Source organism: Lampris incognitus, chromosome 17, assembly GCF_029633865.1.
Source record: "Lampris incognitus isolate fLamInc1 chromosome 17, fLamInc1.hap2, whole genome shotgun sequence".
In the NCBI taxonomy this organism is placed as follows: domain Eukaryota; kingdom Metazoa; phylum Chordata; class Actinopteri; order Lampriformes; family Lampridae; genus Lampris; species Lampris incognitus.
Genome location: NC_079227.1, coordinates 16108950 through 16125227, shown reverse-complemented (window position 1 = coordinate 16125227; position 16278 = coordinate 16108950). Strand labels below are relative to the sequence as shown.

The 16278-nt window shown below is 40.3% G+C and overlaps 1 protein-coding gene across 1 annotated transcript; it reads right to left on the bottom strand.

Moving 5' to 3' along the window:
• Nucleotides 1–3949: 3949 nt before the first annotated feature.
• Nucleotides 3950–15658, bottom strand: mbtd1 (mbt domain containing 1). Its single transcript, XM_056297181.1, has 15 exons — nt 15490–15658; nt 15095–15228; nt 12351–12465; nt 12157–12239; nt 11924–12041; nt 10686–10820; nt 10475–10563; nt 10134–10368; nt 8620–8675; nt 8027–8131; nt 7704–7851; nt 7389–7471; nt 6734–6968; nt 5437–5508; nt 3950–4068 (listed from the first exon to the last, which is right to left on the bottom strand). The coding sequence occupies exons 1-15, from the start codon at nt 15641–15643 to the stop codon at nt 3950–3952; spliced, it is 1881 nt and encodes a 626-aa protein (XP_056153156.1). The 5' UTR covers nt 15644–15658.
• Nucleotides 15659–16278: the final 620 nt, after the last annotated feature.

Here is a 16278-nt window from a genome sequence, read left to right as displayed (position 1 = left end):
GCTGAAGCGGGGGTCTTAAATCCATTACTTAAAAGGAATAAATGCGAGAAGCTTTGCTAAAAGAAGCCTCCAAACAGTGTTGATTGTGCATTTGATTCTTTTGGGTTTATCTGGAAGAGGGTAGCAGCAAAATTAACCCATAAAAGTTTTTTTTTTTACTAAGGTATTATGTCGTTTGGTCAGTAAATTGAGAATGTGACCATTACTTAATGCTTGATTCTTCCTCTCCCACATCAGAGGGAAACATTTCCTTGAATTGAACAAACCCCAACCTGAAGCCTTTCCCACTGAATGATTGTGAGACACTAAATTTTATTGCTCATTTGGTCTTTTTGTAAAGTTTTGTATCCAATCTAATCAGTAGACAATTGAAAATGGAAACTTAGAAAATATCACATTATACACACATCTGATTGGAAATATCCATAGCAAAAAGGAGCCTACTAAATGCAAAAGACCAAATAGAACATATCCATTCAACATCACTTTGAACATCTCAATACAAACTGATAATGTCCCACCAATCAACAACACAGAATTGACCAGAAAACAATTTGAAGAGCCGGCATACAAAGCAACAAAACTGACAATGCAAGTCAAATGATAAGCAAGGCCTTTTTTTTTCGTTTTCTTTTTTAAACGGGTGCACATGGCAGAGGCCTTCCTTGAACCTGCTTTTTTACGACACCTACTTTAATTCAGACTTGCAATGCACTAGCCAACCCTTACAACCAAGAAAAGGTTTCCCCAAAAAAATAAAAAAAAATACTAACGCTTCCTGAGAATTGAACTGTGAACCTTACTGGTATAAAGAGAAATTATTGGTTTGTTTACATCACTTAGCAAGTCTGCTCTGTTTTTAATATAGTCCTTTACTAGCCACAAACAGTGACGCTGTAGTATCCTGTACATAAACTTTAGCTCACAAAATCACAGTTATACAATACTATTTTGTTAAATTATTTATGGTTGTTATATTTTCTGTAGTGATCTTGACATAAAAGGGTGTTAGAAGTTTAAGCACAGCAAAATAATACGGGAACTATTATTGCATATCAGTCAAATTAGAGGACTATTGTGTGCCGTCATAAGATCCTTCCATGTTTGGTGTCTATTCTTCAAGAGGAACATTTTCGGTTATCATTTGCATATGCTAATCACACTGCCATAGCGTATTCCCCATGCTCTCTTACATGTGCTAAACTTGCCTAGAATCAGGAGGTAGTAGAAAATAGCTGCAAAAACTTTGCTTTGAAAAAAAAAAGAGAGCAAAAGAATAAGGATTCTGGGTTATTCCCCACCCAAACATGGAGATTCCACAATGAAATCAAGATATTTTTCTCCATGCAATCACAATATTATTTTTTTTTAAAAAAACAAAAACAAAAACTTATGCCACTTTTAGATCACACTGTCAGGGTCAATGCCGTTGTCAAAGACTGATGAAAAAGCGTCACCTTTTTTGCGTTACATGACCAGCAATAAAAACTCATTCTGTGGCTCAGTTAACGAATTGACATATTTTGCATACATATGGCTCTGATGAGAAAAACCGAGGTGATAAAAAAAAAAGTTTGCATAATCTTAATGTTTGACACATTCTCTTCCATTAGAAAGTGTTCTACAATTGAACAGCTTGATAACTTTTTTTGTTGTTTCATATTTTACTATCCATCCTATTTGTTCCCGCTATGGAAAATGCTGAACGAGAATTCTAGCTTCAGTTTGGGCCCTTTGTTCTCCACTGGGGGATGAATATGATATACATGGTCCAAAAACGCTCATGGTCCAAAATCTGGCTTCAAGAGCCGGTACCTGCAGACTTGTATAAAAGGTGACTTCAACAGGCAAATCTGATGTGACCGATTCTCTCCAGTAGTGCAATGTGTGACAGTGTTTGGATAATGCACCCACATCATTCCTGACACTAGCACACCATGCATGACCAGAGGACTGCCTTGTACTGTGTCAAAGTATGCATGGTTTGGACAATGGGAATCAAAAGTGTGTCAGAATGTGCCCTATCATACCAGTAAGGTTTCTGATTTATACAACATATGGTGCTGCTCAGTTATTGTCACCCCTTTTCAGTTTTTATCCCCACCTATTACTTCTTCAAAAGACGGCGTTTTTCTTCACGGCTGCATTAGTTTTGTTCAACATTACAGGCAGAAAAACATGTCAAATTGAGAAAAATTTAAACAAAACGAATGGTCCAATACTGTCATTGGCACGAGCGATAACTAAAGGGCTTTCATTATCCATAATAATGAGTCATGTAATTTCTGCGAGTGTTGACGAGTCTCTCATAGACAAAGGGGAAAATGGCTTGGAGTTATGGTGTACCGCTTTCTCCAAGCTCCTTCAAGTAGTCGTGTGAACAGCCAATTAGTGGGATGGTTCCCCAAACTTCCACATTGAGCTCAGACAAGCCCAACATTGTTCACCAAGGTTTAACAATTACATACATTTCATTTTTCTTTAAGCTTGTTCCATTTTATCAAATCCACGCTGGAGAGATTTTACTAGAACTAAATGAAAACTGGTATATATAAAAAAAACAAAAAAAAACAACAGCTTCAAACTTATGATAGTTTAAAAAAATGGACTTGCATGGGAATTTCTACCGCACATGAAAAAGCCCACTGGATGTGGCTGAGGAATCAGCCGAGGATTCTTGTGTGGGTGACAGCCCACTTATCTTTAAACCTGTTCAGTTGGTCCTTAACACTTATTTTTGACATGCTTTGGTTCTGTAATGTGAATCAGAAAAATTCAGCTGTGGTAAAACAAACAGCTTATGTTGAGGAAAACAGGAAGTTCTGATTTACCTTTTTTTTTGGGGGGGGGGGTACCAATAATGCTGAGCAGTAACCTACTATTAAAATTTCACTCGGTTCAACTCAAAATCCTTTACATCTATATGCCGTATATGAATACATCTCATCATACTATATTAATATAATCACTCTTATGTAATAAACACACATTAAGTACCCCACCCAGCGCCACCTTAATTTTATGCAAGATAGGTAATTATTTAAGACTAAACTCCAAAAACATTACGAAAAAAACAAAACAAAAAAAACCCTTCAAGTGCTATAAACAAAATAAATGTCAACCTGGCAAAATTGTTCAAAATGAAACAAAAAAAAGGAAAATCTAAATGTACACAATTATCTCGCTCTGCCACTCTCCTCTCCCCAGGCCGCTGGAAATTCTGCCTTCCGTGGCTGACTCTCATACAAGAAAACAAACCCAACAACAACAAAAAACAACAACAACAACAACTGAAAGACCTGGCTCAATTAATGTTTATCACAGTTTCTACAGGTCTCTGTGCATGGCCCAGAGTTTGATGTCAGAGCGTTGGCAGAGGCAGGATGGAAGGCAGAGACTGACAGAGTCTTGCAGGACTCCCCTGGAGTAGAAAGGTTTTGTGGATATTTCCAGAGCTCAGAGGTCTCTTGTCTGGGAGGATTTCTTGGAGAGGAGAGAAAGCAGTTTTTGGATTTGTCCAAGATGGTACAAAAGACAATGCCCAGATATCAGTAATCCACCCTGTCTCCAGGTGCTTTTGGAGACACACAATGCAACCCGCTCAGTAATAACCACATGGGTGGTTTCAGTGATTTCAGTGCAAGTTATGTGCACACACACAGCTACAAGGTTAGAAAACAAAACATTAACTGTTCGTAGGACCTTCTCCCTGGGACTTGCCAGAACCATCAAACGACTCCCGCTGAGTCCTGGTTTATTGGGTATGTCTGTCAGGTCGACTCCCCATGTGCCATTTCTTGCACTGATAATAAGAGCAGTGTGACGTTGGTCTACCAAGTACATTATGAGTTGAGTTTGGACTGTGTAACTCTCCACTGCCATTCCTTGATGGGTGTATTACCAGAGGTATGTCCTGTTCTGTCCTGCTTTGGCCCTCCAAGGCTGCTCCTCAGGGCTCCTGTTTAATATAGTAGCTGCCCGAGCCATTGCTCTCCTGGTCAGAGATGCCCTGGGAGAAGGTAAACTCATCCACCTCAGTTGTCTCTTCTTTCACTCTGATCAGAAACTCTACAGAGAGAGACAGATAGATAAGAGGGAGAGAGAATAACCATGTCAATGAGTGGGTTTTGTTCATTCACTTGATGAGGAATATCCTAAATGTCGCCTTTTTCCAGTGGTTATTTCCATTTCCACATGCATAACAAGCTTGAAGTTTAGTGACTTGCTGCTTTCAGGATGTTCTTCAATGGAAAAAAAAACTCCATGCCTGATGGCTGTCCAAAACTAGGCCAGTAATAAAACGGAAAAATAGTGCCACAGAGAATGACAAAAAAAGTCCGTGTTCTAATAAGATAAATGAACAGTGAAGGGTCTTTAATGACCTACATTTACCATGGTGGGGAACAAAAACACAATGAAATGACAGAAGAATATGAATCAGAACATCAACACACAAAATCTTGACTTATCAGGTGAACATGCAGCATATCAATAGCACTACCATCCATTACACAGCAAGCCAGCCAGCCAGCTACACTGTGAGGCCCTACGCTGGGATTCAGAGACAGCTCTCATCATCGTCCACCGCCTCTGGGGACTCAGTGCAGTGCCGGTTATTGTTAGCGTGCCATTACCTGATTTGTGGGTTTGGTGGAGGTGGGTGCGGGGACGGGGGCGAGTGGGCCCCTGGGCAGGATAAGGGGGCGGACTCTGCTCTTCGTCCCCCGAGAAGCTCCTCCTCCTGCCTGCCTGACTGAAGGGCCGTCGACCAACCGGAATCTTCCTCTCTAGACACCAAGCCAGACTCGGGGTAAGCTACCAGGGGCTTATTATATACAGGGTGTCAATTCTTGTTTGAATGTTTAGATTGTATGTTAGGGGGGGTTAAAAAGGTAAGAGCTTAGGGTGAAATTGGAAATGTATTGATGACCCTCACACCACATTCACTTGTGCCAATATATGCCTACCTGAATAAGCCCCTGGTAAGCCTTAGTCAGAGTGCCAGACCCAAATAAGCAGATGCGCTTCCATTTGTAACTGTATCAAATATCAAACTGCTCTTAAAATGCCCTACAGATTGTGCTGATTCAGCATACAGCCACTTTTGTGATCTGAAAGATTGTACCACAGTTTGGTGTGCAAGACCAGGCCTTTAAATCTCAAACGCTGATGTGAAATGCCACTCGTAATTTTCAAGTATGCTCCTTTCAATGTCTCACCCAAAAGGGTTAAAAATGTCCCTCTTTGACAACATCCCGCGGTATGATTCAATCCATACAGTTATCTGCACACACCAAAAAGATTTGTGACCAATCAGAGAGCAGCTGAATTCTCATCACATGTAACCTGTGACAGGAGAAAGATGGGAAAAGGAGAAGGTGAAGGAAGGAATGGACGAGAGAAAGACAGCCTGACAGTATGAAAGAGGGTACGCACTTTTCTTTTGACCTTTGTACTGCTGGGCCTTTTTCTTCTGTTTTGGTAAGGTAGGTGGCATTTCTCTGTTACCTGAAATAAAAACAAAAACTTTGACAGACTGGAAAACTAACTGCAGGAAGTTTAAAAGACTTGCTTCAGAAGGCAAAGGCATTTTGAGCAGGGTTCAGCATTAACTTTTATCCCCCACTCGCCCAATAATAGTTCTAACTAGCCTCTGGTATATTTTCCACTGGCCTGGCAGGAGAAAATGAAAATACCAACTTTTCATGAACGTATTCCATTATAATGACTGTTAAAGATGTATCATTGTATGTGGCGTAGGTTGGAAACTCACCTCTTCAAGAACTACTACCCTGTTACTTGTTCTTAGCACTTATGTATTCACTCATTTAAAAAAAAAATCTCATTCTTGCACTTTTACTTTAGCACTGGTTTTGCTCTTAGATGCTTGTTTAGATGCACTTATGACCTCTGATGACTAGTAGTTCTCCTGATTTCCTACGTTAAATGTACTTATTGTAAGTCGCTTTGGATAAAAGCGTCGGCTAAATGACTGTAATGTAATGTAATGTATGTCAGTTTATAACAAATCCCAGTGAAATATATAGAGATAAAGCTTTAGTTTGGAATGAAATTAAAATGTAATTTTTTTTAACTTAGTTAAGTTCAGAAAGTTGCATGGATAAGCTCTCAAACAAAAGAAAACATAGAATGGAACATTTATAGATCAGGGGTTTTTTTTCAACCTACAGAAATTGTCACTTCTATGATAACAGCCTTCTCTCCCTACAATACTCAAAATATCCACCACATTGTTTATTTCCCCAACTTAACTCTGAGTTGCCAGATCTCAAAGTAAATTATAGAAGGCATCCAATCTGACTGGCCAGAGAACAAATAGAGGAGATTGGTCTATTCCCAGAACAGGGAGGTGAAAATGACGGGCTCATCAACAGGTGTACAATGGCAAACCAGCAACATTTTTTGGGCCCTTCCCCCATGGTGCCATTAATCAACAAATACAGTGGCCTCAGTTATTGTATTATTGGCCTTGGACCATCAGACAATTCTTGCTGCTAAACCTGACCTTTGGTATAAGAACTGATATTTTATACAGTGCGCACCCAAAACTAATATGGAAGAGAAAAATTAGGAGCCTAGCCATGCACCTATCCGTTTGTCTGTGTACACACACACACACACATATACATATACACACATATATATATATATGTGTGTGTGTGTGTGTGTGTGTGTGTGTGTATATATAGTATAAAAATAAAACTGCACTCACTCTGTGCAGCAGGAGGCTGGAGCTGGTACCCTGTCAGCTGACACCAACCCACAGGGTAGAGGTCAGGTGACTCGCAGTCCACCCACTGATCGTACTCATCCTCCCAGCCATCAAAGTGGATCCGAAGCAACCGGTGGACAATCCTTGTCACAGTGGCGACACAAACCAACCGGGGCTCCATCAGGTCAACGGCCTCCAGCTTCATTCCCTGGCGGAACCCGTGATTTGGAACTTCCTGGAACAAATAAAATGACCACGGTCATGCATGGACTTTTTTGTGCGATTTAATAATGCTTTTGATATGTCCAACAAATATTTTTATATCACCACAGAGAACTGGAGGCAAGCTAGCTACTAAAAATAGCTTCAACTGCATTGCTGAGATGTGATTTAAATATGAAATCAATTTCATTGTCTGCCTTCCAATAGCAAAGGTGGACCACCAACAAATTTAGGAAAAGTACTAAATAAAAAAAAATGACCTCCCATGGAAAAGTTGGCAGTTTTACTGAACAAGTCAACACAATCAGGCCAAATCCAAACCCGGTAAGTTATAATCACTTTTTATTGATGTTGCAGTAATACACTGAAAGACAACTTAAACTGATCACCTTTGTTTGTCACACATAGCTTGGATTCCATTAATAAGTCCTACCTTGTTAAAGAGCTTGACAGGAGCAGCTATTGAACCCATTTCTCTGAGGTAGTCAAACCATTTAAATGGCAGTTTAGTGTACCCTGGGAAACAGAGTTGGTGTCAGACTAAAAAAAATCATAACTATGTCACTAGACAGGAAAGCCACTGAAAATAAAATAAAAGCTTTAATTACTACCAAGCCCGGAGAGAGAATATATTAGATTATAAAAGGCGTTCAGTTTCCATACATGAGTTGGTGCCAGTTTAGAATACTAAGATTACGTGTACTTAAGGTGAGGCTGTCCTCAGTGAGACACATGGACAAGCAAGTACCTCTAGGGGGCGTGAGTTCAATGTTGTTGATTTCACAGAAGCCGACAGGAAAGATGGAGGGAGAGGTGGAATGGTAGCAGAACCAGTCTGACCCATCCACTGCCTCTGAACCATCGATTCCGATCATGAGGTACCCATCTGCCAACACCTATGTATGGAGGACAACAGCTAGGATTAATAAGAGCAGGACCAGAGAAACAGCAACAAATGTTAACTGATTTTTTTTTATGACATAATCGGTTGCAACACTTTTTTTTGTAATGGGATCCACTCTCTCAACTCCATCGCTTCAGGTTACATAAGGAGACAAGGAAGTGACTTACCTTTCTTACAGTGGCTACACATATAGCTGAGAGGTTGAGTGGGTCGATGGCCTCCAGCTTCATCCCATCCTTAAACCACTCTCCGCTCTGGTCCACATCTTTCACCTGGCAGACCAGTACAGCAAGAGTTTCTTTTAACTTTATTTTAGTTTCTTAATGTTCTCATAAGATGTAATAAAGTAGAATTCCTCTTCTATTTTTTTTCAACTCTCAAAAGTAACATAAGAATGGAAGTCTCGCTGAGCATCTTGCTCAGGAACACTTCAATAGGCCAGATGCTCAGTGACACCAACTTCCCTCCACTTCCCTGTTGCTCAATAGTACCAGAGTTACATACCAATGAAAACAAATGCCTATCCTAAAAGCCATTTATTATTTCCGAAGTAGTTACATTTAGAAAATAAAAAATTGCCAAACTGTGACTACTCTTCATATAATATATACACAAATGAAAAGCAAAACCTGACCAGATGAGAACCACTCATATGAGGACTGATCATGTCAACTTAAAATCACATTTAATGCCTTTATTTGAGCATCTCAGAAATGCATTTTCCAAGTTGAAAATAAAGAAGATTTGCATTCTGTTTCACCTTCTGGAACAGTTGTCCTGGGGCATCACTTTGACCATCAATCTTCTTGGTCACATCTATAAATAGATGGATAAATAAATAAGTACAGAACTGTGTAACTGCTGTGGTGCCCCAATGAAACACTCAAACACAAATCATCGAAAGTTTCAGTTTATCTGTATACAACATTTATTGACAGATACGTTTCGTCGCTCAACTAAGTGACCTCTTAGGTATCCCCACCCTTATTAACAATACAATGGCATAACGACCGGACCCAACCATCAGTTTCATACACAAATATGGGTGTGACCATTAATTAGCATTTCAACGGCCATGTGTACATATTCAAAGAGGTTTTGGGAATAGTTGCAATCACAGCATTGTAAGATGGGCGACTGATGTACTCTCAGCCCCCCCTCACTTAAGGGATGTTCGTTCCCTCTTCACATAGATGGCCTCTTTGTCTCCCCATTCTAACCAGCATTCCTCCTTATCAAAGATGTGCACATCCTCATCCTTGAAAAAGCGGCCACTAGCCTGGAGATGAGTGTAGACTGCGGAGTCCTGGCCTGACATGTTAGTTCTTCTGTGTTGTGCCATCTTCTTGGCCAGTGTCTGTTTGGTTTCCGCAATGTACAAGTCATGGCAATCCTCCTGTCACTTAACAGCGTACACTATATTGCTCTGTTTGTGCCGGGCGAACAGATCCGTCGGGTGGACCAATTTCTGGCGCAGTGTGTTTTAGGGTTTGAAAGCAACCGAGACGCGGTGTTTGGAAAATATGCTGTGTGCTGTTCCAACACTCCCGCCACATACGGAATTACCACTGGTTTACACTTGGGCAACTGTTGTCCTTCTCTCTTCTATCGGCTGTTGCACTGTTTGGGCGTTCCTGGCTTTGACAAACGTCCATTTAGGATAACCACACTTAACCAGGGCCTGTTTAACATGGGAATTCTCCCCTTCCCCGGCTGCTGTATCGGTGGGGCCTAAAAGAACATCTGTTGCCATCTTACAATGCTGTGATTGCAAACATTCCCAAATCCTCTGTGAATAGTACACATGGCCATTGAAACTGTAGTTAATGGTCACAGTCATTTGCATATGAAACCAATCATTGTTTTGGGACATTATACCACTGTATTGTTTATAAGGGTGGGGATACCTGTGGTCAGTTGAGACTGAAGAGGTCACTTATGCCCCTTTTCCACTGCATGGTACCGGCTTAACTCAACTCGCAGAGTGTCGTTTTCCATTACCATAACAGTACCCACACAGTGTAGCTGGTCTGCATTGATTTTGGTACCCGCTCCAGTTTTTTTGGAACCTCGTCAAAGGTGGTACCAAAAAAGTGGCAACAGTTATCAAAATGCCGGTACTTTTCAGTAGTGGAAAACGAAAAAGTCGAGTCGAGCCGGTACTATGTAGTGGAAAAGGGGCATTAGATGAGTGATGAAATGTTTCTCTCTCAATAAACGCTGTATCCAGATGAACTGATTCAACTTTCACTCCTACCCTACATCAAAACCAACCAGATCGTTTGAAGCGGTGACCGATGCTGCGTGACCAGCCGATGTTGTGAATGAGGGGGCTGTACATGTGGCACCAGAAGTCATCGGAACCATCCTGGCTCTCCTCGTAAACCAGTCTGAGTCGTCCACCAATTACCTGCTCCACCAGGGCCACCCGTGTCCGGCACAGGTGATTCTTGTCCACTACCTCCACCCGCATCAGCTTTTTAAAGGGGAACTGCAAGTTCTCGTGCACCTAAGGGGTATAGAAAAAATATTTTCCAAAACTGCAGCTTTAAAACAACTCGCATATTCTTGCTCCCTGAAACAGTATTGCTAAATCATGGTCAGCTGTGTCTCACCTTGGCAGTGAAGTCAGGGGGCAGTGTTTTAGCTCCAGTGAGACGCTTCACAAGAAAGGCTTTCCAGTTAGAGTATTTATGCTGTATGGCTATAAAGGAGACCACATAATTAATAATTAGACTGACCAACTAACATCTATGAACACAAAGAATTTACACACATTCTTTAAGCCAAGGCAATGATGAATTGATGGACTGAAATGGGGCTCACTTTTTGGAGGTACAAGGGGCTTGCCGCTAGAAGCACACCATCCCACTGGATGAACTTCTGGGATGCAGAGATTACACCAGAAATCCTTGCTGGAGTCGTTGTCAAAGCCCTCATACCGCAGGAGGGCCTTGAACCCTGGGGAACAAGATTGCAACAGCAACAATTCAAAGGCTATTCACAACATAGTGTCCAACGTAACATTTTTTTCCCCACAGGCCCATGTGGCCAGTAGATCAGTTTTACTGGCCCTATGTATATTTTCAATGGCCCGGCAACCAAAAAATGAAAATAACTCTTTTTTTCCATAATTTGGGTGATTTAGTCATTGTATAAAATACTATACATCTCATTTTTCCACATATAATGTGTCAAGTAAAATAAAACTGATTCTTATACACAACTGATTAATTTTTATAACATTTTAACATTATTTTTATAACATTTGTTTGTGTGTCTTTGACATGCCATATTAGCGATATATTGGGATTCTGTGTCCACTCTGTTCTCCTTTAGAAGAGCGACCATCTTTTCATAAGCAGTGAAGGGCTGCTCACTCTACGGTGTGGTAGGCTGTTAACAAGCTTCTCCATCCTCTGGTGACTAAGTATTCACGTGTCTTATTCAGATTTTAAGTGGGCCTGATGACGGGTTGTCAGCCATCTGCTTGGCGAGCATACATTGCTCGTGGTTTCTACTTTTGTAATGCACGTGGAGAGCATGTTTTCAATAATTGCCATTCCCTTCAAAAAAAAACAAACCCTCTCAATCGCCCTTTGCAGGGAATCGCTGGCAAACTGTACAAAACATACCACAGTCATTGTTTTCCACCCAGGAGAATTGTTGCTTCCAAAAAAGTAGAAAGCCCCTCTTTCTTTTCTTAGTCTCATATGTTTCTTTCGTGGACATTCTTTTCTGAGTATGAGTATGATGAATGAATGACACTAGGGCGGGAAAGATTTAAAGGGACCTACCCATTACTCTGATTGCCAGGCACTAGCCCGGATGGGCCAGTGACTGGCCAATCAACTTGCCCTGCATAAACTTTTTCTGGCCCCGGGCCATCGGTTATGTTGAACCCTGCAACATGTTTCAATGACTTCCTATAGAAATGCAAAGAATACCTACAGATAACTGGCAAGAACAAATACTGCATATGCTCAACAATCAATAGAAGAAAAAAAACAACAATAAAAGAAAATGATATCAATCAATACTTCAAGTAAGAGCAGTAGTATTGCCTGCTAGTTTGATGATTCCTGCTATCCAGTAGACTTTCGTGGACAGGTTGGTGTCAGAGTTGAGGACTTCAACCCTCACTCCCTCTTCGATGTCTCCCCAGCATGTACCCATAGGGGCCTGCAGCACAGAAGTGTCAGTTTAAAGTTTCAAGTGCAAATAATTATTCATCAAATAAAGCCAGGTAAGAATTAATAACTGAGCGAGTGAATTAATAAATTCCTTTTTCACGCACATGCTTGAAACAGCTGACTGGCGCTCCAACTGTGTTATGGCTACAGATGTATCGACCCCAGTCAAAGCTTTCAACAGGGGCCACTGGAGGAGATTTAAAAAAATATATATATAAGAAGGAGAGTGAGGGTATCTTTCAATGTAAAACCACTGCTCTGGATACATCATTAAAATCAACATTATCTTATAACATACCGGCTTTTGATTTGGCCTGGTTCTGCTGACTTGCTTGGTACTGGGCATAAGCTGCCAACTTTGCAATGAGAGGCTGTTTTTGAAGGACTTTTGCCTTTTTCGTTGGTGGTTTTCCCTGAAAATAGGAAAGAAGTCATCAATATTAGATACTGGCATATGGGTAAATAATTTACCAATTTTCTGAATTTTTCATTGCATACTTAACTTATCCAATTATTATCAATATATATGATACAATAATTCCCTTAAGTCTCTCTTCTTTTAATAAACAATACAGGGCACGTACAAAAGATATTTGTGTTAAGGTATTGAAGTGTTTGTTGATAAAACTGTCCATGTTGAATGTAACAAGGAAAACTACCATAAAAATTTGCAAAATCATCAAGAGAAATAAACACTACATTACATAACTAACACATTGGGAATAATACATTATTATGTGACATGAAAAAAATGGTCCTGATATTTTTGTGTCTAAGACTTTTTCCACAAATGGCATTCAGCAAAAAAAAAAATTCACAGGCTATTTTGAAAGATGATCATCATGTAACAACTGACTACACCACAAAGCGGAACCAGAGAAATAGCCTTAAATAAGACAGGTGAGGAAATCACTTTCTTCTGTGTGCACTCTGGCACAAATGGGCCAGGATTTGGCACAGAAACAAATTTAGTGAAATTTGTATATGAAAGTGTTAAGAAGTTGTGATAGAAGTTGACAATTTCTTCAGGTAACCACATGATTGACCTTTTGGAGTGACTATATACAAAAATTATTCTTAAGTAATATAACCACATCTTTCACTAAAATAAAAAACCAAAAAGTTTATTTTGCCAACATGTGATCACTTGTAGGTAGAATAATTAGCCAAGAAACGATTTCTTTTCAGCACCCTTTTTTAAAAAACGATCTTTTATAATCTAATACAATTAATGCGTTTCTCATTATTTTACAGAAAACAGTATACTGTATAGAAAGAGCAGTCACACAGGTCCAGATTAAGAGGAATCACAGCAGAGGCGCAATCCCACATAGAATTTGAAACAAAATGTGATCAAAATCAATCTACCACTGATTACAGGATATCGTAACAAGTGAAAGAGGAAGTAAAATGTAATGATGTGATCAGTCAATGTGAAAGACTATGGTAGTCTCAATGAGGAAATAATGTGTTTACATGAGGTTCAGGTCTAGAAACTGGTTAATTGGGTATATATTAGGTTTTTGAAAGTAAAGCTGGTGAGCCCTAGCCTTGCAAGACAAAACCCTCGTAAGATGAGCCCAAAAAAATATCAATAATTTGTGATGGCCTGGCGGCCTGGCCAGGGTGTCTCTCTGCCTGCTGCCCAATGACTGCTGGGATAGGCTCCAGCATCCCCGCAGCCCTGAGAGCAGGATAAGCGGTTTGGATTATGTATGTATGATTAATTTTGTTATATCCTTTTTTTAAATGTCAACACCATTAAGTTATCGAGGTAAAGATGCAGAAGCTGTTCCCATCAACTGATTTAGATTTACGTCTTTATGCATGCTCAATAATGTAAGTAAGGAAATCAATGATTTAGTTAATATAGAACTGCTAACGCATTAGGCCAGGACTCCGCAGTCTACACTTAGTATCTATAGGCCAGTGGCCACTGTTTCAAGGATGAGGATGTGCACATCCTTGATAAGGAGGAATGCTGGTTTAAACAGGGTGTCAAAGAGGCCGTCTATGTAAAGAGGGAATGACAATCCCTGAACCGGGTGGGGGGGCTAAGAGTACATCAGTCACCCATCTTACAATGCTACGTTTGCAACCTTTCCCAATCCTCTGTGAATAGTTCACATTGCCATTGAAATTCTAGTTAATGCTAACAGCAATTTGCATATGAAACCGATCGTTTTCAGTCGTTACGCCACTGTATTGTTTATAAGGGTGGGGATACTTCGATGAGTGATGTCTGTGAATGTTCTCATTCATCCAGGTCATGGTTATCCAAAGGAGTTGAATCAAGTGCAACTGGACTTGGTATATATCCGTGACGACGTTTTGCCTCTCATCCAAGAGGCTTCCTCAGTTCATGCCTTTCTGACTAGACCAAGCTAGTCTGACTGGCTGGTGATGAGACTCAGAATTTATCCTCTTTGGAGACGTTGTCAGAGCTATAGATGTCCATGGCTCTTTGTGTTCCGATGTGAGGAAGCCTCTTGGATGAGAGGTGAAACGTCTTCACGGATATATACCAAGTCCAGTTGCACTTGATTGAACTCCTTTGGATTCGATCAGTGATGAAACATTTCTCTCAATAAACTTTTTGTCCAGATGAATTGATTCAATTTTCTTTCTATGTTTTATGTAATTTTTGTCCAAATGAATTGATTCAATTTTCTTGCTATGTTTTAATTTAAATACTTTTCATTTGTCTTTTGGTCATTTCTTATTTATTGAATGGATTGTAGCTGGACTGTCGTAACAACATTTAAAAATTACAGAAATGTATTGAACTAAATCTGACAAAATATTCTATAAGTACTTTAATAACTAATATGCATTTCAAAAGTTTTTGAATAACATTTGTTAAAGCTCACTTAAAAGGAGCCATTTCTATAGTCTATGTTTTGAAAACCTACATGTCACGTCACTTTGTTTCACGAGGCTATAAAAAAACACATCCACCTTGCCTCCCTTTCTCCTGTACAGCAGAGTCCTAATAGTGAGATCCTATATGAAAACAAATTGCAAATGAAATCAAAGAATCACCTGGAGTCTTGCCAAGATGCTCGCTTTTTTAGAATTTGAGGAATAACTCCTGGAACAGGACACACTGCAGAAGCGTTTGGTTTTAGAGTAGAAAGCATCTCGTACTCCAACCATTCCACACATCTCACAGGTGGCTGTAAAAATAGGGACCAAATTTAAAAAAAAAAAACAACACACACACACACACACACACACACACACACACACACACACACACACACACACACACACACACACACACACACACACACACACACAGATCCAGTTACACAAAGAGTTGATTTTAATGTGCCGGCAAACGTACGGCCCTTTCACAACATCAAATCTCTAAATCTATATCACATTGTGCAAAGTACACCAAGGAAGTGCCAAGGCAATGCCATCCGTGTACTGACCCATCCCAGCCTTGCCATCAGGGTAAGTGTAGACCTGTCCATTGTTCTTGATGATGGGCAAGCTTGCGGGGATGGAAGGCACAACTTCATCTTCGCTATCCTCCGAGCTGGAGCTGCTGGTGGACTCCTCGCTGCAGCTGTAGCAATCAAACATCCCGAAAGAGTCTCTCCGCTTGCGCTCTGAACGTGAGGTGCGTTCAGCCTTTACAAAATAAGAAAACAAGAAAACGATTAAGTCTTAAACGGATGGTTAGGGTAAAAAAAAAATACCGTCCTCTTATGCAACTTCTTCAGTGGAGAAAAAAAGGTGACTCAAGATACCATCCACCAATCTTGGAAAGTTGGGTGATGCTTAGATTTCAGCACATCTAGGAAATGTAATACAAGGCCAGCGCATAGTGTTAGCTGAATTGAAACCTATGTCACACTAGGTATCAGAGGAGCAATTCCCCTCAGATTTAAAGGTTCGGGAGCAATGATTCGATGGGACCATCTTCACAGTTTATAGTATTGTGGCTGGCTCTGAATAGCCATTTCCTCATCTGGGCATCGACGTACAAACAGCTGACTGCTCATGCAGCACGTTAATCAAGGGGGTATCCTCGCAAGTACAGTTCCAATGCCAATTATTCTACTGCCTTCAACGTAGAAAGCTACAGTCTAGACCGGAGTAATTGCATTAATCATACATTAATTTCTACAATCAATTAGAGATACCTTCAAATAGAGCTTGCAGTCGTAACTTAACAGAAGACAGAGGCGGCCTCTTCTCCTTAGCTCTAGCTCCGT